At 33.2% G+C, this 23,416-nt stretch overlaps 1 protein-coding gene across 50 annotated transcripts in view; it reads right to left on the minus strand.

Annotated features, from left to right (window-relative positions):
* The window catches only part of adgrb2 (adhesion G protein-coupled receptor B2), a 554,448-nt gene that overhangs the window by 144,374 nt on the left and 386,658 nt on the right, over window positions 1–23,416 (minus strand). For 46 of the 50 annotated variants that reach the window (XR_015515959.2, XR_015515958.2, XR_015515944.2 and 43 more), the window contains 1 exon segment: window positions 2,325–2,454. Coding sequence is in view for 11 of the 50 variants with exons in the window: in NM_001443200.1 (NP_001430129.1) it covers window positions 2,325–2,454 (130 nt within the window). In the remaining 39 variants the exon portion in view is untranslated. 50 annotated transcript variants of the gene reach the window in all.

Raw genomic sequence — 23,416 nt, forward strand, 5'->3', positions numbered from 1 at the left:
AGAGTTTACTGTACAGTGATTTTCAGAGCAGCTTTACAGAAAATGACCTAAAGATATTTCTCTTCGTTGCTGCATTGAGGGCACCATAGCGTCCAGGGTCTTCCGGTAGTAAGCTTAGAACTTCCATTTACAGTGTTTAAAACTAGTAAATCTTCATCCGAAAATGATTGACAATACCATTTTGAGTGGCTTATGGAGTTTTCCCACAACTTTGATTTTGAAAGACGTGTGTTAAAGCCGTTATACTACTGTCAGATGTGGTTCAAGCGCGAGAGAGAAACGTTCACCTAATTCAGTGTCTGCCTTCAGATAAGATGCTACAATATAGCGTCAGTGTTCCTGACCTGTCGGCTATACTGTACTCAGCAGCTCTTCAATGCACACACACACACAATAGATCACTGCATTATAGGGAAAGCCTTATTACTGGCATGAAACTTAACAGGTATGTAACGTAAGCCCATGCAGTTTCCAAAAAAAATAAAATAAAATAAAAGTACGTTACTGTACTTTTTTTTTTTAGTATTACCCTGAAATACTCCCTTTTTATTTTTTCCCCGATTTCTGTTTAACAGAGAGCAGATTTTTTTTCAACACATTTCTAAACACATTAGTATTAATAACCCATTTCTAATAACCGATTTATTTTATCTTTGCCATGATGACAGTAAATAATATTTTACTAGATGTGTTTTCAAGACACTTCTATACAGCTTAAAGTGACATTTAAGGGCTTAACTAGGTTAAGGTAAAAAAAAAAAATTAAAATATAAATATATATATATATATAGCTTGTAAGGGCTACTAATTTTGTCCGTAAAATGGTGTTTAAAAAAATTAAATCTGCTTTATTCTAGCCGAAATAAAACAGATACGACTTTCTCCAGAAGAAAAAAAATATTATCAGACATACTGTAAAAATGATTTATTTTATCTTTGCCATGATGACAGTAAATAATATTTTACTAGATATGTTTTCAAGAGACTTCTATACAGCTTAAAGTGACATTTAAGGGCTTAACTAGGTTAAGGTAAAAAAAATAAAAATAAATAAATAAAATAAAAAAAAAAAAAAAAAAAAAAATATATATATATATATATATATATATATATATATATATATATATATATATTATCAGACATACTGTGAAAATTTCCTTGCTCTGTTAAACATTATTTGGAAAATATTTTAAAAAGAAAAGAAAAAAGGGGGGCTAATAATTCTGACTTCAGCTATATATATATATATATATATATATATATATATATATATATATATATATATATATATATATATATATTCTTGTCATAAAAATAATGAAAATATTGTTGATGTCGTGAGTATAAACATATAAAGACACATAAAAATTAAAGAGAATAAAAATAAATAAAAAATAAATTGTATTTACTGTATGTACTTACAATTGTATGGAAGTCTGTTCCAGCAGAATCTACATCAGAGTTAGACTTATGTCTATTATGGATCAGAGAGCGCCAAATTAAAGGTATAGTAAAAAAAAAAGCAGGGCTATTATTTCTGACTTTAACTGTAAATCATCCTAATGCAACACAGCCATTTGGTGTTCATAACATTCCTCATAATTAATTTAGGGAGCAAAAAAAGTTTTAAAGAGCAGTATATATTTGAAACATTATAACTTTTACTATCATTTTCCATCAAAAAAGTAACAAAAAACAAAACAAATCCATTTATTAATTTACAATAAATTATAGCCATATATACTAAAGTTTTAAACAATTGCATATTTCTTTTTTATCATAATTTATCAAAATTTTCAACACTTCCCCTGATCCCTCGCACATTTATAACCACAGCTTTAGTTAGATTAATCTTCATAACCGCAGAAAAACAACAGCACCTCAACACATCAGTGCTTTTAAACTACACCTGGGAGAAATCCCAAGCTAGACAAACCCTGACGCATTATGCATACCATGATATATGAAACACCTGCTCCACCATCTGCTTTCATATGAAGCCTGCACACTATGGAGGCAAGATCACATCAAATGTCACGCCAACAGTGTTGACGGTCACAATGTTACGCCCTTACCTCTAAAAGATCTTTAACAACAAAACAATTAGCCAACAACACGCTGCTTCTGATCTTTCTTTAGCCGTAGCATGTAGCATATGTGGAACAGATGGGATACTGACCTTCTCAACAGTAACCAAACAACAATATCCTCAAAGTATGGAAGCATTTATAGTATATAGTGTGACTGCATACATTTTGAGCAGCTAGGCCTCATCCATCAAGGGGAGAAGAAGTGTGGTGTCAAAAGATAAAGATAGCACTCACCGGTTCTTTAGCTTTCTGCGCTAACACTGCAAAGGTGGACAGCTTGCTGCACAGACATTTGGTGTGGGAGACTGCCGGCGATGGGAGCGTTTGGCAGCTCTCTGCGTCCCAGTTTTCTTCGCCAGCCTCTCTGTTGATAGGGTATAGTGACAAACACACACAAACACACACAAAGTGAATGAATGAACTGGGTCATTCCATAAGAGACAGCAGGAGAGAGTGACCGTATGGTGAATAGTATTGAAAACTTGTCAATGACAAACCCACTCCAAAAGCTCTCAGACAACCACAACTGTCCTCAAACGCACTGGTTCTGCTCTTATAATGGGTCATCCTGTCTGTTCATGAACTGTTTGGAAATATCTGCTTGTCATACACACAATTTTAGGGCCTCGTCATTGTTGTACATACTTTCCATTGTGATTTCAGTTAAAGTGTACTTAAAAGTCCTCAAAATGTCTAGCAAACGCACTTTGCACTCCAATTCCCATTGGTTACCCTTTATATTTTATTTTGCAAGCACTTGAATTGTAATCATTTGATTGTTAAGAGTAACTTTCATTCACCATCATTTTGTCAATAGGAATACATATAGTATTTATACATGCCATTCAGTGCATACAAAATGTTTGACATCAACACTATTTTCTAATTTAAATTTTTATATAATGTTGTTAAACTGAATAAGTTTTATGGTTTCAATAGATTGGACAACCTTAATTGGATGTAATTTCAAATAATACAATATATTTGAAAAAAAAAGTATTAAAAATGAAAGAAAAAAAGACACTTTCTGTAATTTCCACCAATCAACAAGTAGTTTTTAATCATTTAAATTACAATACAATTTAGCATTAACAGTTGTAAATGTTTTATTTTTTTATTTTACAAAATCTATCTGTCAAGCTGAATCACAATGTAACATTATTTCAATAATTTTTAATATATTGTAAATACATATTGTTGCCTTAAATCTGTTAGTTGAATCAAATGAACTTTTCTAGTCATCTCAACATTAATCAAACTAACTAAAGATATGAAAGTAAACTTTGTATGAAACTTTTGGTTGAAACCTGATTACCTTATTAAAATAAGTTAAAGCAACATCATATAAGTGTACATAAGTGTATATAAGTGTGTGAATGTGTATATATATATATTTATACAGCTGAAGTCAGAATTATTAGCTCCTCTTTGTTTTTGTTTTTTTGTTGTTGTTTTTTTTGTTTTGTTTTTTCTAAAGTGTTGAAATCACAATTATTAAACCCCCTTTGAATTTTTTTTCTTTTTTAAATATTTCCCAAATTATGTTTAACAGAGCAAGGAAATTTTCACAGTATGTTTGATAATATTTTTTCTTCTGGAGAAAGTCTTATTTGTTTTATTTTAGCTAGAATAAAAGCAGTTTTTTAATTTTTTTAACACTATTTTAAGGATAAAATTATTACCCCCTTTAAGCTATTAAGACAAACCATCGCTATACAATAACTTCCCTAATTATCCTAACCTGCCTAGTAAACTTAATTAACCTAGTTAAGTCTTTAAATGTCACTTTAAGCTGCATAGAAGTGTCTTGAAAAAAATATGTCGTGATCACCTATGCAGATCGCTGGGGAACTACAGTTCTACCACTACCATGATGCTTAGTGCCAATCAGCCAATCAACACCTGCTGATACACTGATACATACGCACAGGTTAAGATCCCTCTGACTGATTACGAGCACTATATACACAGCACCCACATACTTCTTTGCTTTTTATATCCCCAACACTGTTATCCAGTGTTCTACAGTAGCACACACACATTGACTTTTTGTCAGTAATTGAATTAAATAAAAAAAATATTATTGTTATATTTTTTTAAATTATTTTTATGTTTAAATATTTATTTCTCCTTTTATTTTAACAGGATACTTGTCGATTCATAATTCATCAAAGTCAAAGTCAGCTTTATTGTCAATTTAACCACATGTACAGGATAAACAGAGAATGGAAATTGCGTAACTTTCAGACCCCAGGTGCCTAACATATAATGTCATATAATATTAATACAAAAAGTAGAATTTTTAAGATGAAATTACAATAAATACAATTACACATTTACTATAATCTAAAAATATGAGTTAAAACAACACTTGTAAACAGTAAACAGTAAACTTGTAAACAATACAATGAAAACCAGAGTTGTGCAGATGCAAAACAGTATATAGTGAAAAAAGTACAGTGTTGCTGTTTTATATAATTTTGGTAAATGTTACACCGGATTTCAATGGAGCATTTGTGCATGTACTGTGTCAATGTGATGATCTGAACATCAGAATCCACCACATATGTATGACATTTATTTTTCCTGCATACACATAATAGGAATGTTAAATGTAAACTGTAAAGCTTCATGTTGATCCTCAGATTAAACTCACAGCTGAGGCCAGATGGTCGGACTAAGAAGAACTTCTAATTATGGATTCGGCAAACAGTGTACAGCAAAAAGCACAAATGATTAAATATGTGTAACATTCTGTTTCCTCAATGGAAAATCCAAGTTCAAAGCCTAATAAAGTCAACTAAAGCCAGTTAAATGAAGCTGTACAAAACCTGTCAAAAGTTGGATCATTATTCAGCAGTAAGAAATGAAAAAGGGCTGTTTTTGTCCATGAATCATTACCACTCTGCCCTTGAGCAAGACATTTAAATCATCATCAAATCGGAATTTCAGAAAAAAATGCACAATTTATCACCTAATGTTATTCCAAAAGGGGAAAACACTTATAAACAGCGTATACTGTCATTTTGGCTTTACAAAGTGCACAACGAATAATTTCATCTCGGTTTCCAAGTGATGATTTACCAAGAGCTCTTTCAGTTCACTGAGGTCTCTCTTTTGTATTTGAGCCCTTTGAAGAGTTTCAAAGACTGACTAAAGTGCATCCAAACAACCTTATTGGATAACCTATAAGAGGAACCTTTATGGTTGTACAAACCTATTCAACACATATGAGAAAGGACTTGCTAATATTTGACCTTAATAAAGTCATTTCTAAATTTAGCCACTGACTAAGCACTAAGAATAGGTGTATATTTTTACTCATCTATATTCTCAGTGGGTTTTTAGAGCAGCGGGCACATTATTCCAATAGACATCACTAGATACAGATTTATATTAGTCAATATAAACTTAACAGTGTTCTGGAAATAATATGTATAAATAATATTGACGTGGAATTGAACCAGATTTTAGTAAAAAGGAAAAAAAACCTTAATAATACAAACATAAAAATAAAACAAAACTAAAAAAATCTGAAAAATTGTGTAATATAAATATAAAAAAGTGTCTAATAGCAATGGAATGACACAAGAAGAAAGTACTGAACTACTGAAATGTATTTAGCACTTTATATAAAAGTTTTTTTTTGTTTTTTTGTTTTCGTGACGGAAGCTTAAGCCGCCTCTCGTATGGAGAATAAAGTTACATGCATTCGGTTTCTGTTTGTCTCGTATATGAAATCTGACATTTATTTTGTATTTTTTACTGGATTCAAGTAAGGTGACTAGCTGGGCCATTCTACAACTTTATTTTCCTTCTCTGAAAATCTTTGAGAGTTTCCTTGTCTGAGTTTTGGATCATTTTCTTGCTGAAAAGTCCACCTTGGTTTCATCTTCATCATACTGCTAATGTAGATGTTGGATTGAAGCAGTAAATATTAATTTACATTGACGAAGGGTGGATGGTTGCTGAAGAACTACTGAGAGATTTTAGCTGCTGTCTGGGCTTTCACTTCCTTTCTACAACTCCCTTTCTTCATGTGTTCATTTTTTTCCCTGTGTAAATTACACATGACTTAATTCATAAACTAATTAGTTTTGTTTTCTGTGCATATATGCAATTATTTGATTGTTATCAACATCCAGTGAAAATTTCAAGTCGACAGCAACTTTAGAAAAATGTTTTCTGAGAAAAAGTGTGACTTGTTGAATACTTATTTCCCCCATTGTATGTGATCAGGTCTACATTTTCTGGGAACTGTCAAATACATGGCTGATTCGACGTCTGCTTGCAGTTGTTTTTGTACACAAATCCATTAGGGTTGCTCATCATACGTAACATTTACATGTATTTCTCGAGTGCGTCTGTGAGAAGCCGGCTGGCTTGTCCTGCATTTACCAGCCTGCTATCGATAGACCCACAAACCCCTTCCTCAAACCCAACTGAAAGCAAATTAGAAAAAAAAACACACTATGGCCACAAGGTTTTACTACAATTTCATACTACTATTTCTTTAAGTATATATTTTATATGAGCCCAAGAGCATATTGAGTAGGTTTTAGCAGCTTATCAACTGTTTAGCAACAATTTAGCAGTTTCTTGAAGCATTTTGAAGATATTGCTACATTTATTAAAGATTTAGTATTTCTCTTTTTATTTATGTCTTTCCAGACATACTGGATGATGGTGAGATCACTCACTATCCTCCAGCTTAGTCTTTCATGTATCAGGCACGGTCACACCAGAACAAACCACTATTTATTCTGGCATATGTTTTATGTGGTGGATGCCCTTCCAGCACACACTCATACAATACGGCCCAATTTAGAGAAAATCCATGCGGTCATGGGAAGAACATGCAAACTCCACACAAAAACACCACCAGGTCGAAATGTCTCCTTGGACTCAAACCAGCGACCTTCTTGCTGTGAGGCAACAGTGCAAACCACTGGGCCACCATGCCTCCCATGGTGAGATCATTCATTAGTTTTCTTCCAGCTTAGTTATTTTATAAATCAGGGGTCGGCACAGCGGAATGAGCCGCCAACCCTTTGTTTTACACAGTGGATACCCTTCCAGCCGCAACTTAACAATGAGAAGCATCCATACACTCTCATTCACACACATACACAACGACCAATTTAGCTAATTCAATTCACCTATAATTCAGCAATTGCTGTTTGCATAGTAAGTAATCATGTTAATATTATCCATAGAAATAACGTCAGACCTTTTACTCTTAGCAAAAACTTCTCTATAATCCTTAGTAAACATTTGTTTCAACAGCTTTCATTAACAGCTTCTATGAGAAAACTTATAGCTGAAAAAAAAAAAAAAACTTTTACTGCTATTTACCTATACTTTGAGTGATCAGATACAATGTTTTGTGAATACAGACCCAGAACTCTGTGTGAAGAACAAGCTGCTCCTCTATTTACAAACAAACTATCATAGGATTATTAATTGCAAAATTAATGTTTGGGATTGTAAACTACTAACAAAATCACTGATAACTGATTAAAAGCATTTTTAACAGATGAAAATATTGTTCAAATAATTTTGGCCACATATATAAATGCTTTCTAAAGGCGAATTATGGATTTGGATTTTGCAAAGTGCATGTAAACAATAAAAGACAAATGCGATTATTTGTATGCAAGTACTTCAATTTCATAAGTCAAAGAAGCAGATGTATTAAATGCTTTCATTTTGAGTTTATAAGTCCACTCAGGCAGAAAAGATAAGATAAAATCCACAGTCACAGCATAATTACAAGAGTTGCTAAATTAAGACAGGAATTCCCGGGCTTAATTAAAAAGATAGTCTACATAAATAAATAGTCCTTTCCTGTAATTATTTATGACTGTTTTCATTACTATTCTGCGTTCCCTCAAGGTCAAGGCTGTTTAATCAATCGTTTTTAAGGCAAATTCACTAAACACTTGCGTCACTTTTGTGTGGAGTAATTTGTGTGCAAACCTAGCCACAATTTAATCTTTTTTTTCTTTCTTGTCAGTGCCAGCTTTTTATGTAAATGAGACTCGTTATGGATCAAGCTATATTCAAAAGTGTCTCTCGATTTGCCGGGGACAATTAACTCTGTATTATTGCCTGTGGAATGTTGTTTAAAATAGACATTTGTGTACATATTCAAGCCACCATGCAAGCAGTGATTCATCAAATGATGATCAAATGATGGAGAGGCACATTATAATCAGGCGTTTATCCAGACTCAGTGTAGGGCGCAGTTTCATTATTTCAAAATAATCCTTCACAGACTAGTATTTAAAATCCACAATGCTGCTCAATTTGGTCGCGCTTAATCCTGTACTTATTTATAAACACATTCTATATTTGAATTAGCTCACAAAAAAAATCAAGGTATTTATAACCTTATGGAAGAAAAAGAAAATCTACTCTGTGTATAAGGAACAGAGTTCGCTTTGTGTTCACTGCTTTATAAACTGACAATACAATTGCATATTTCAAATCAGCAACACAGTCGGACATTGTGTTTCTTAAGCTTGAATAGAGTTCAATATTCAAGGGTGAAGCAGCTAATTCATGTGTGAAAATTACTGATGAATTTTCTTGCATGTGAACCATTTGGGTTTAGCGTGGAAGACAAGTTTATAAAAATGAGTAAAATATATATCTAAAAATATGAAACTTTCATTCGCCAACTTATCCAGCATATGTTTTATGCATATGTTTTATGTTCCAGCTGCAATCCAATACTTGGAAACACCCACACACTATATCATACACATACAGCTCATTCGATTCACCTATAACGTTCATGTCTTTGGATTGTGGGGGACACCAGAGCATCAGAGGAAACCTACATGAACACAAGGAGAACATACAAACTCCACACAGAAATGCCAACTGGGCTCGAACCAGCGACCTTCTTGCTGTGTGTACCCATTGAGCCACCGTGACACTAAAAATATGAAACAATACATATAAATTGTTCAATGAGATATACCAGTGTTTTGGCTTTATATTTTACATGGCAATGATGAAGGTGTCATCTATTAGTGATTATTGGTTGCACTCTTACTCTCGTTTTTCCCTAAAATATGTACATTGTAAACAATTACAATGTGGTTACCTGCCTTTGCAACAAAACCGGTTAATCTTTAAATCTTCTTACATTTCTTTGTTCAGGCTGGTCCTCAAAGTATGCCCATCCTCTTCACCTCCTGCCCAACATTAGCATTGATTAGGGAGGTTCTTTTATATCCCAAGGCATGAATCTACTAAATATGCATGGTCTGTACACTTCTTGCATACTCCCTTTGTGATAAAAATGGTTTACATAATTTAAAAAATTGTATTCTTGGTTCAGAAAGAGTGAAAATAAGAATTTTTATGATTCATGAATTTAACATGATTTCGTTGTAAATATTTGTTGTAAATAAGAAATTTTTTTTTTCAAAAGTCTTATTCAGAAATATTTAGGATGTACTTTGGGTTTGTTTTTTTGACTTTTACTTATCTAAAACATTAACTACACATAATCTTTTTTTTTTTTATGCAAGCATATACATCCAACTTTGTTGCATATCTTTGTAGCCCAGTTTGTGCTGAATTAAATAAAAAATAATGATAGTCAAGGGTATGTTATGAGTACGCCCACATGGAATCTGCGTGCGCAGATATCCACAGATTTTTCACAGATTTCCGTAGATTTTTAGCCCATCATTAATTCTGTTTATTTACTTCAGTAAATGTGTGTAAATCTATATTTATCAGTTTTTAAATTAATTACAGTTATAATATTGACTAATATAAAAATGTTCATCTGATTTATGTACAATGCAGTTTGTACAGTAATATTTTCTGTCTTTTAGTAGAGTTATTATATGAGAGACTTGCTTTGTTTACCAAATAAAGTGGATCTAGTTGGATTTGCATTTGAAACATTAAATCAAAGTTTAAAAGATATTATTTTTTAATTCACATATTAAGGTTTAGTTATGATACTCGCAAAATAATTCTGCAGAAATCCGATTTCGTCCAAAATTCTCCACAGAAATAGCAAAAAACGTCTGCAGATTCCATCTGGCCCTAGTTATAAGTAAAAGAAATAAGCACAAATGTCTGAGCATCCAAAGGCCACAAAGGCCCCGAAATCCTCTTAGATGCCAGAGAGTTAAAGGGATAGTTCACCCCAAAATGAAATTTACTCACTATTTATTTACCCTCAAGTGGTTCGAAACTTTTTTGTTTTTTTTATTCTATTGAACAATACAGAATAGATCATGAAGAAAGCTGAAAACCTGCAACCATTGACAAAAACAAATACTATGGAAGACGATCATTACAGGTTTTTAGCTTTCTTCAGAATATCTTATTTTGTGTTAAACAGAAGACAAAAGTTTGGATCAAGTGAAGGGTGTGTAAGTGATGACAGAAATATTCATTTTAGGCTGAGTTATGCATTTACAGGGTGCATATTAGTACCTAAATACTTTATATCATCCCTTAAAGGTATACACTCACCAGCCATTTTATTAGGTACACCTGTCCAACTGCTCATTAATACAAATTTCTAATCAGCTAATCACATGGCATAAACGTAATGCATTTATGGATGTAGACATGGTCAAGACAATCTGCTGCAGCTCAAACTGAGCATGATGGAGAAGGAAAGGTGATTAAATTGACCTTGAACGTGGCATGGTTATTGGTACCAGACAGACTGGTCTGAGTAAAAACTGTTGATCTACAGGGAATGTCAAGCACAAGCAACTGTAGGGTTTACAGAGAATGGTCCAAAAAAAAGAAGAAAATATCCAGTGAGCCGCAATTCTATGGGCGCAAATGCTTTGTTCATGGTCAGAGGACAATGGCCAGACTGGTTTGAGCTGATAGAAAGGCAACAGTAACTCATATAACCACTCGTTACAACCGAGATATGCAGAAGAGCATCTCTGAACGAACAACACATCGAACCTTAAGGTGGATGGGCTACAACAGCAAAATACCACACCGAGAGACACTCCCGTGAGCTAAGAACAGGAAACTGAGGCTATAATTTGTACAGGCTCATCAAAATTGGACAACAGAAGCTTACAAAAATTTTGTCTGGTCTGATGAGTCTCGATTTCTGCTGCGACATTTGGATGGTAGGGTCAGAATTTAGCATCAACAATATGAAAGCATGGATCCATCAGACCTTATATAAAAGGTTCTGGTGGTAGTGTAATGGTGTTGGGGATATTTTCTTGGCACACTCTGGGCTCATTAGTACCAATTGAGCATGGTGTCAGTGCCACCACCTACCTGAGTATTGTTGCTGACCATGTCCATCCCTTATGACCACAGTGTACTCATCTTCCAGCAGGATAGCATACCATTTCATAAAGCGCGAATCATCTCAGACTGGTTTCTTGAACATGACATTGAGTTTACTGTACTCAAATGGCCTCCACAGTAACCAGACCTCAATACAAAAGAGCACTATTGGGTTGTGATGGAACGCGAGATTCGCATCATGGAGATGCAGCTAACAAATCTGCAGCAACTGTGATGCAATCATGTTAATATGGATCGAAATCAAGAATATTTCCAGTACCTTGTTGAATCTATGCCATGAGGGATTAAGGGAGTTCTGAAGGCTAAAGGGGTCCAACCTAATACTAGTAAGGTGTACTTAATAAAGTGGCCGGTGAGTGTATATTTGCACCTTAAAAAGGTGTACCTTTGGAAAAGTTTCTATGCTGCATTATGGGAATTGCATAGAGTAAATATTGTCTGTTTTAACAAAATGAGCAGTTTGTTTAGTTTAACAGTATAGCAAAACAGAAGTGATCATGCATAACCATGTGCAGAGCAAACTAAAGGCATGTCTACATCTCTCTCTCTCTCTCTCTCATAAACATGCATCATTCTGTTCTTGCACACAGCGAACGCTCAATAAATAAAAACCCACCTAATGCAATGTAAGTGCAATCTTTCTCTCGCCTTGATCTGCAGATTGACACTTCAGAAGCAGCTGATCTGAGGCGACTCCTATAGTCAAAGCCTCTCTGACGCCAACAGAAACAAAGATGAGCTGGCAGACACGTGCAGGGAATTGTGGGTATTTTCTCGTTAGACTTGGATCGAGGACAGAGCATCAGGTGCAAACCTCGCGGGGATATTCATCAACAGCAGGTGAGACAAGAGATATGAGGGGACGGATGGGGAAAAGATCATCTAAAACATTGTTTGGCAGTCGAGGCAGATACTTTGCTTAGATCAGAAAACATCCAATTACTGAGATCTCAGAATGAGACAGGTATGCAGCCCGGACAACATTATTTACAGTCCCCCGGGACGTTATCTGTCTTTTGTATAATATTATACCTGGTGAAAAGACTGTCTTAGGTGTGTTTTAGATGGTGCTTGCCAAAGTGGGATGCTGGTGCTTCGTAGATTAAAGCTATGGAGTAGAGCGTGGGACTTGCAATGGCAAGGTCATAGTTTAAATTCCCAGAGAATGCATAAACTGATATGTGATTTACATACATTTTATATGCAAAATAAGCTGCTTTGAATAAGGTGGCTGCCATATGTTACATAAATGGATTTGTATATGAATATCATGTGTACATGTACCATATAAGTAGCATATGTTAATGTTTTCCGTCAAAAGTCCAGTTAGGCAAGAGAAAATTGACTTGTAAATGTTGAAATAAAAATAAAATAAAATTAAGCATGTATGCAGTATATATTAAATGTATTAAATGTAATGTAAACTGCTTATAAACTTAAATGCTATGCAACAGAACAGAATGTAAAATACCAAATAATAAAATAAAAACCATTCTGAATTAAATTAATGAGATTAGTAATTGATATGATATTCAATGTGTCCGGAAAGTGTTCCTAGTGCTTCATTTTATTTCACATTTTTTATGTTACAGTCTTATTCCAAAATGGGTTAAATTCATTTATTTCCTCAAAATTTTACACACAATAACCAATAATGTTTTTTTGAAATTGTTGCAAATTTATTAAAAACAAAAAACCTAAAAAAATCACATGTAAATAAGTATTCACAGCCTTTGTTCAATACTTTGTTGATGCACCTTTGGGAGCAATTACAGCCTCAAGCTATTTTGAAAATTATGCCACAAGCTTGGCACACTTGTCTTTGGGAATTTTTGCCCATTACTCTTTGCAGTACCTCTTAAGCTCTATCAGGTTGGATGGGAAGTGATGGTGTAAAGCCATTTTCAGATCTCTCGAGAGATGTTCAGTAGGATTTAGGTCTGGGCTCTGGCTGGGCCACTAAAGGACATTCACCAAGTTGTTGTGAAGCCACTCCATTGATATTTTGGTGGCGTGGTTTGGGTCATTGTCCTGATAAAAGATAAATCGTCGCCCCATGCTGAGGTCAAGAGCACTCTGAAGCAGGTTTTCATTCAGGATGTCTCTGTACATTGCTGCATTCATCTTTCCCTCTATCCTGACTAGTCTTCCATTGCTGCTGCTGAAAAACATCCCCACAGCATGATGCTGACACCACCATGCTTCACTGTAGGGATGGTATTAGCCTGGTGATGAGCGGTGCCTGGTTTTCCTCAAGCGTAACGCCTGGCATTCACTCCAAACAGTTCAACTTTAGTCTGATCAGAACATAGAATTTTGTTTCTTATGATCAAAGAATTCTTCAGATGGCTTTTGGCAAATTCCAGGCAGGGAGTGTCTACCGTCTGGCCACTCTACCATACAGGCCTGATTGGTGGATTGCTGCACAGATGGCTGTCCTTCTGTAAGGTTCTCCTCTCTTCACAAGAGAACGCTGGATTACAGACAGAGTGACCATCGGGTTATTGATCATCTCACTGACTAAGATCCTTCTTCCCCAATGGCCGGCCAGCTCTAGGAAGAGTCCTGGTGGTTCCAAACATCTTCCACTTATGGATGATGGAGGCCACTGTGATCAATGGAACTTTCAGAGCAGAAGAAATTTTTCTGTAACCTTCCCCAGCATTGTGCCTCGAGACAATCCTGTCTCAGAGATCTACAGACAATTCCTTCATGCTTGGTTTGTGCTTTGAAATGCACTGTCAACCCTGGGATCTTATAAAGACAGGTGTACGGCTCTTCAAATCATGTCCAATAAACTGAATTTACCACAGGTGAACTCCAATTAAGCTGCTGGAACATCTCAAGAATGATCAGTGCAAACAGAATGTACCTGAGCTCAATTTAGAACTTCTTGGCAATATGTACATGTGATTTTTCAGGGTTTTTATTTGAATTAAATTTGCAACAATTTCAAAAAATAATTTTTTTCACATTGTCATTATGGGGTATGTGTAAAATTTTGAGAAAATATATGAATTTAATTCATTTTGGAATAAGGCTGTAACATAAACAAATGTGGAAAAAGTGAAGCGCTATGAATACTTTCCGGAAACACTGTATAATTAAAATATTACCAATGTTATAAATATTTCATTAATATCAATATTAATAAAAGTAAGAAATGTAAAAAAAATAACAACAATATACCATGTAATTACCAAAATATGGTCAACATTTCTTTAATATCAATATTAATGAAAGTGGAATTGTTCTATGAAGTGCATAAAATAAAATAAAATAAAATAAAATAAATAAGCTACACCATGTAAATACCATACATGATTTATAAATGAGAATAATTCATACAACAGCATATAAAATATGGTGAGAAAAAAGAAACAAACTAATTTGCATAATCCCAATACAATTCACAGACGCAAAGCACGAAATCCCTCCAAAGCATGACCTCAGCAGCTGTTCTTATGCATCTGACACACAAGGATGTCCTGTTTACATCCGCTCAACACAAGCACATTAAACACATTCTCTAAACCTTTTTCATTTCTCCCTACAGTTTGAGCTTGTTCATCCATGCAGCAATCAACCAGATTTGCTCTTGCGCCGTCACGTACACACAAACACAAACATCCACACTAAAACCAAGGGCAAACAGGGCCAACATATGGAGAATGAAATGCCACAGCAGTCATTTTTCACCCTTTGATATGTGAGTGCGGCTCCATTATTTAATTAGCGCATGCTGTGATAGGTTTAATGAACCAGCAGCGAGCTCCCTTCCTCATCAATGGCCAGGCCTGTGTTTGTGTTTAGGTCTCTGATTAAATGACCAGATCTGGCATGACAGTTTCTAAGGGGGGGGATCAGATTACAGAACAGACCAAATTGACTTTGTCCGCTTTTGTTTTTAATATCCACTACAAGATGAGCTCCCTCAAAACGCTGGGATGAAAACATATGATGAACGCTGACAAAAGGCATCAAGCTGCGCTGGATTAAAGCAGCCATCGTTTTGACAAAGGGTGGTCACTGCGGTAGACTCGTGTGTAATATTTAAGCTGAAAATATGCCTTAAATAAACAAATTAATAGTGGATTGTGACAGCTAATCCATGCGGGGAACGGTGCTATTTTGGGAAGGCAATTAATTCAGATCTGGTTATAGACACATTAACTGTGTGTTATGGGGTAAATATGTCTTAGATGATCATACTGAAAGGGTATTCTGAGGATACTTATATAAGATTAATAAAATATAATGCACTATTTTGGGAAGGTAATTAATTCAGATCTGGTTATAGACGCAAAAGATGTGTGTTATGGGGTAAATATGTCTTAAAGGGTATTCTGAGGATATTTATGTAAGTAATAAAATATAATGCACAGTATAAAATGTGGAAGACTAGAATACAGATAGTTACCTCTAGAAGTATGTGAAATTATAAACAATGCCACAGTAATTTATGTTTTATTCAGTGATTAACTCCAAAAAGTAATGTATGCTTGAATTAATCTGTTTTTGTGAATGAATAATTTAAGTAAACATGATTTTAAGATTGTCTCAAAGAGATTTTTTTGCAACGACGGACTAATCAAGAAAGCATTTTTATTATAGTGTTAAATCGCCATTTTTGAAAAATCACTTGAATAACTCAATGACTCATTTATAGTAAATTTATGTAAAATGAATCAGAATTTTTGAATGAATTGCTTGAAATAATGATTTAATCATTTTAAAAAGTCAATATTTTCCATAAAGCATAAACAAATTAATAGTGGATTGTGACAGCTAATCCATGAGGAACAGTGTTATTTTGGGATGGCAATTAGTTCAAATCTGGTTATAGACCCATAAGCTGTGTGTTATGGGGTAAATATGTCTTAAATGATTGCAGTGAAGGGGTATTCTGAGGATATTTATGTAAGCGTAATAAAGTATTATGCACAGTATAAAATGCTGAAGACTAAAATACAGATAATTAGCTCTAGAAGTATAAACTTGTGTGAAATTATAAACAATGCCACATTAGTTTGTTTTGTTTATTGATTAACTCCAAAAAGTAATGTATGCTTGAATGAATCTGTTTTTGTGAATGGATCATTTGAGTAAAAATGATTTTAAGACTCTCTCAAAGAGATTTTTGTGCAATGACTCACTAATCAAGAAAGCATTTTCATTATAGTGTTAAATCAGAATTTTCGAAAAAATCATTTAATTAAAAATACAATGACTCCTCTAAATCAAATTGATCTAAAATGAATCAGCATTTTTTAATGAATTGCTTGAATGAATGATTCAATAATTCAAAAAGTCTATTTTTCATATGGCTTAAACAAATTAATAATGGATTGTGACAGTTAATCCACTTAAGACATAGTTTTATTGTAAGAAGGCTATTCGTTCAGATCTGGTTATAGACACAGAAACGGTGTATTGTTGGGTAAATGTGTCCTAAATGAATGCAGTGAAAGGGTATTATGAGGATATTTATGTAAGCGTAATAAAATATAACGCACAGCATAAAATGTGGAAGACTAGAATACAGATAATTAGCTCTAGAAGTATAAACTTGCGTGAAATTATAAACAATGCCATAGCAATTTATGTTTTATTCAATGATTAACTCTAGAAAGTAATGTATGCTTAGCTGAATCTGTTTTTGTGAATGAATCATTTGAGTAAGCATGATTTTAGGACTCTTTCAAAGACATTTTTGTGCAATGACGCACTAATCAAGAAAGCATTTTCATTATAGTGTTAAATCAGCATTTTTGAAAAAGTATTTGAATAATTCAATGACTCATTAATAGTAAATGTATCTAAAATGAATCAGCATTTTTGAATAAATTGCTTGAATGAATGATTCTTTTTTATATGGCTTAAACAAATATAGTGGTCTGTGACTGTTAATCCATGTAAGAAATAGACTTATTTTGGGAAGAAAATTCATTCAGATCTGGTTATAGACGCAATAAGCTGTGTATTATTGGGTAAATGTGTCTTAAATTATTGTAGTCAAAGGTTATTCTTAGGATATTTATGTAAGTGTTGATAAAATATAATGCACAGTATAAAATAATGAAGACTGTTGATAAGACAATACTGATAATTAGCTCTAGATGTGAAAACTTGTGTAAAATTTCAAGCAATTTATGATTTATGTATCAACTAACTCCAAAAAGTAATTGGTGCCAGAATGAATCTGTGTTTGCGAATGAATCATTTGAGTGAATGTGATTTTATGACTCACTCAAACACATATATTCAATGACTCATGTTGTTGTCGTGTTGAATAAATCAGCATTTCTGAAAAAAAATCATTTGAGAAATACAATGACTTCTCCATAAGAAAGTTATCTCGAATGAATTCAGTACTTTAAAAAGCCTGTATTATACACATGGCTAATTTATTTGAGGAACAGTGTTATTTTGGGTAGGCAATTAATTCAGATTTGGTTATAGACACATAAGCAGTGTATTATGGGGTACATTTGTCTTATATGATTTTAGTGAAAGGATTCTGAGGATGTTTATGTAAGGATTGATACAATATAATGCACAATATTAAATAATGAAGTAATTAGCTCTTAATATATACACATTGTGTTTTTATGAACAAAATTACAAACAATGCAACAGCAATGCAGTCTTTATGTTTTATCCCTGAAAGTATCTTGAAAGTAACTTCATTTTTTATGAACATAAATCCAAACAATGTCACAGGAATGCAGGGCAACACATAGTATTTATGTTTTATTCTTGAATGAGTCTGGACTGTTTTTAAAAAGCATTGACTAACTTATATTAAAAAAAAAAAAGTGCAGTCATGACTGATTCTGTGTTTAAGGGCAAACCTTTGTAGTGAACACTTTTATGACTCACTCAAAGACATTTTTGTTCAATGACTCACTCGTCAAGAAAGTGTTTTTGGTTGTGTTTAATTAATCAGTATTTCTGAAAAATCATTTAAATATTATGATGATTCCCTCATAAGAAATGTCAATTAATCAGCGTTTTTGAATGAATTGCTTAAATGCATGAATAATCCAATAATTTAAAAAGAGGCCAGTGTAAACGGTGTTTTCATGAATATCATTCCAAACATTGTGACAGTAATGCAGGGCAATGCACACTAATTATGCTTTATCCCTGAACATATCAGTATTGTTTTTACAAAGCATTGACTAACTGATATAAAAAAAAACAGTTTGTTCAGTTTTGACTGAATCAGTGATTGAGAACGAATCATTTTAGTGAATAGTTTTATGACTAACTCAAAGACATTTTTGTTCAATGACTTGCTTATCAAAAAACATTTGTTGTTGTGTTGAATACTGTAAATCAGCATTTCTGAAAAAAAATATTTGTATAATACAATGACTCCCTCATAAGAAAGTTATCTGGAATGAAACAGCAGTTTTGACTGAATTGCTTAAATAGGTGATTCAATAACTCAATTATTAAAAAAGGGAGTGTAAACTTTATATTTTTATGAACATAATTCCAAACTATGGCAGATAAATGGAGGGCAACACACAATTTTTGCTAATACTTTATTTTGAGGCTCCATTTGAGTATTAGTAGACTTTCTGCTTAATACCTGTTGATACTGCTCCTTTAAGACACATTTAATTGACTAAAAGAAACTTACAAACTTACTGAAAAGTACATCAACTTACACTAACCCTAAGCCCAACTCATAAAAAAAGCAGTGTTGACTGAATCAGTGTTTCTAAACAAATCATTTAAGTAAATAATTGTAGGACTCACTCAACAACATCCTTGTTCAAAGACTAACCAATCAAGGAAGCTTTTTTTGATATGTTGAATAAATTAGCATTTCTGAAATATCCTTTGAATAATAAAATGACTGCCTTAAAATAAAGTTCTTGAAAGAAAAATCTTGAATGAATCAGTGCTTTTGAATGAATTGCTAGAATAAAAGATTCAATCATTTTAAAAAAAGGTCGGAATTTGCCATTCTGTCATTATTCCATGATTTTTGACCAACAGATGAGTTGTAGCACCGCCCCTGAAAAATTCATCCTTACTGTTTCCATCCTGAATACATCAGAAATAATTTGATTATTGTTGCAATATGTTTATACACAATATTTTAAATAAATAATTGATTAATTTACAAAGCACAAGGAGTCACCTGTAAATGTATATATTATATTAAGTGCCAGGAAATAAATATGAGATAGATCTTGATATGCTGTGAACCTTTTTGAAGTGTTCCGCATCTATGAGTTTCCTCCTGAGAATACCAAAGTCTGCAATCAAGTCAGGAATTTATCATTAAAATCTTCCAAGACCAAAGTATTTGCACTATGCTAGCCATACAGATTTAAAAGCCTTGTGCTCATACTGCTTTTCAAACTAATTTAGATGTTGCTAATAGACTTTTAAGAGAAACATCTGAGACCTAAATGCAACCTTAAAATGATGAAAATAAACATAAAATAGTATACTTTCTTCAGATTGTAATAAGTAATAAACAGAAATACAAAGAAATAAACAGAAACACTCCCCGCAATATAAAACTAATGAATAAATACATTCATTCATTCATTCATTCATTCATTTTCCTTTCTGTCTAGTCCCTTTCCAACTTATCCAGCATGCGTTTTCATGCAGTGGATGCCCTTCTAGCTGCAAGCCATCACTGGGAAACATACACTCGTACATTCACACCCTCACATGCAGGCCGGTTTAGCTTACTCAATTTTCCTATAGCACATGTCTTTGGATTGTGGGAAAAACCGGTGCACACGGAGGAAACCCACACGAGCACGGAGAAAACATGCAAACTTAACACAAAAAATGACAACTGACCCAGCCGGGGCTCGAACCAATGACCTTTTAGCTGTAAGGCGACAACGCTACTGACTGTGCCATAACGTCGCCTGAATAAATACATATATAAAGCAAAATAAAAATAAAATACAGCTTTTTATTTAAATTTAATTAATAAAATAGTAAAAAAAAAAAAAAAAAATATATATATATATATATACATATATATATATATATATATATATATATATATATATATATATATATATATATTATATATATATAATAAATTAATAAAATCTGAAACCACGCTAAACCCCAAATATGTCTGCAAAACTAAAAAGCAATATTAACAACAATAACAATAAAAATACACCAATTAATAAATTATACATTAATTAATACATTAATTAATAACAATAATAATAATAATAATAATAATAATAATAATAATAATAAATATTAATAATAATAATAAATTAACAACAACAATAATAATAATAATAATAATAATAATAATAATAATAATAATAATAATAATAATAATAATAATAATAATAATAATAATAATTTTTGTGGCTGGGTTGTGGCTGGGCATCCACTGCATGAAAAAACGTGCTGGATAAGTTGGCGGTTCATTCCGCTATGGCATCCCCGGATTAATAAAGAGACTAAGCCGAAAAGAAAATGAGAGAATGAATATTAATAATAATAATACATTAATAACAACAACAAAAACAACAACAACAGCAGCAATAATAATAATAATAATAATAATAATAACAAAACATTAACAACAACAACAACAACAACTAATAATAATAATAATAATAATTGTAATAATAATAAATCATTAATAACAACGACAACAATAATAATAATATCATCATCATCATCATAATTGGGACTTTTTATTCTCCTCTGGCTATAATGTCTCACACCTTTCACAAATTTCACGAAATTCTACAATCCCAAATAAACTGAAGCACTAGCAGCATAAAGTACAAACAAACAAACAAAAAAAATAACAATGATCACACATTTCACTTTCCCACAAGTATCAAATCTTTGTACCCAAAATGTACAAAGTGTATTCAGAGCTGCTATGCTTTCAAAAACCACTTCAGCATGCTGGAATGCATGGGAAGTGCTTGTCATTGGCCTCTCACCTTTGCTTTCCTGACGATAATTGTTAAGCTTCTTTAAAGAGATTAGCTTTGATCCTGGTGCACTGATGGGAATGATTCCAGGCAGGTTAGCAATGCGTGCGACTAACGGCCCTAAGCAACTGGTGTCAAATCTTCATGAAAAGACATCCAAAAATGATAGAAAAATCTTAATTGATATGTTAGAGAGTCAAAAAACATTTCTTGGTCATAATCTGACCCAATAATAAAGACGGAACTTGACTAAACAACTCCACAACATTAAATTACAACCAACTAATACTATCTACTATAACAAGACAACTTATGTCATATATAAAGGTCACCATTTCCATATGCGCATGACATATTTCATACAACATACCAATGCATAAAACCAAGGAAGGAAGGATGTGTTTGAGGTGGTTTAGACATTAAAAAGCAACCACAATGAGACAGGATCTTTAACTTTCCAGCATTTCTCACAAACATCAGCGCTGATATACACATTTTACCCCAAGACTGCCTTTCATAGCTAGTTTTAACATGTTGTCCTTGTTAAAAAAGCACAACTATGTATGTACTTACCACACCAGTGTAGTGTAAGTCCACACAGATGCTGTATGAAAGCAGACAGACGCTTGCGGAGACTCAATCTGCTGGTGTTTCAACTGACACACTAACACTGTACTCTGCCCCAGGAGCCACACCCCCAACACATACACACACACTCATATGCACATGCACACATACACACTAAAGCATGACAGGAAGTATGGGACTATTTCAGTATCAGGTGTTAATTTGAGTCTAAATATAGAACACTGAACCTTTAGTGACTCATTTTAATGACACACAAACATACTGACTGATTAAGAGCATCGAAAGTTAATCTCTCTCTCTCTCTCTCTCTCTCTGTGTGTGTGTGTGTGTGTGATGAGAAGATTATAGTGAGACACTCTAAAAAATGCAACTCATTGTTTTTGGTAAAATTTGGACAAACCCAAATGTTGGCTTCAAAATTGAATTTAAATCAAACTACTCAGCAGTTATGCTTCTCAAGACTTAGCCAAAATTTGAGAGGTAGCGTAGAGATGTAGGGTAAAATGGGTAACAGTATAAGGCTACACTGTACAAAAAAAAAAAAAAAAAAAAAAAAAAAAAAAAATATATATATATATATATATATATATATATATATATATATATATATATATATATATATATATATATATATATATATATATATTTATATATATATATATGATTTATTTTATCTTTGCCATGATGACAAATAATATTTTTCAAGACACTTCTATACAGCCTAAAGTGACATTTAAATGCTTAACTTGGTTAATTAGGTTAACTAGGCAGGTTAGGGTAAATAAGCAAGTTATTGTATAACGATGGTTTGCTCTGTAGAGTATCGAAAACAAAATATAGCCGATAGGGGCTAATGATTTTTCCCCAAAATGTTGAGTTTAAATGAGTTTAACAAATTTAAAACTGCTTTTATTCTAGCCGGATTAAAACAAATAAGACTTTCTCCAGAAGAAAAAAAATATATAATTATTAATATACTGTGAAAATTCCCTTGCTCTGTTAAACAAAATGTGGGAAATATTTAGAAAAAAAAAAAAAAGGCTTTTTTAGGTGAGAATGTAGTTGTTTAGATGGCAACTATGCAGTTTATTATACAGTGCCTCTGCGTCTATCAGCCTGTCATACTGAGCAGAGCAAAGTCGGATATTCCGTCACAAGATGGCGACAGAAACCGAATAAACTGCAACATCAACAAGTAGTAGTGTGATATAGATGTATATTGCCACTGGTGGGACACTAAGGCACACACGCCTCCCCCACCAGTGCTGATATACAGCCATATTGCACTGTGATATTGATCACACACACACACACACACACACACACACACACACACACACACACACACACACACACACACACACACACACACACACACACACACACACACACACACACACACACACACACACACACACACACACACACACACACACATATATATATTTAGAGCAA

This window comes from Danio rerio, chromosome 19 (genome assembly GCF_052040795.2).
Source record: "Danio rerio strain M-AB ecotype USA chromosome 19, GRCz13ab, whole genome shotgun sequence".
Taxonomy (NCBI): domain Eukaryota; kingdom Metazoa; phylum Chordata; class Actinopteri; order Cypriniformes; family Danionidae; genus Danio; species Danio rerio.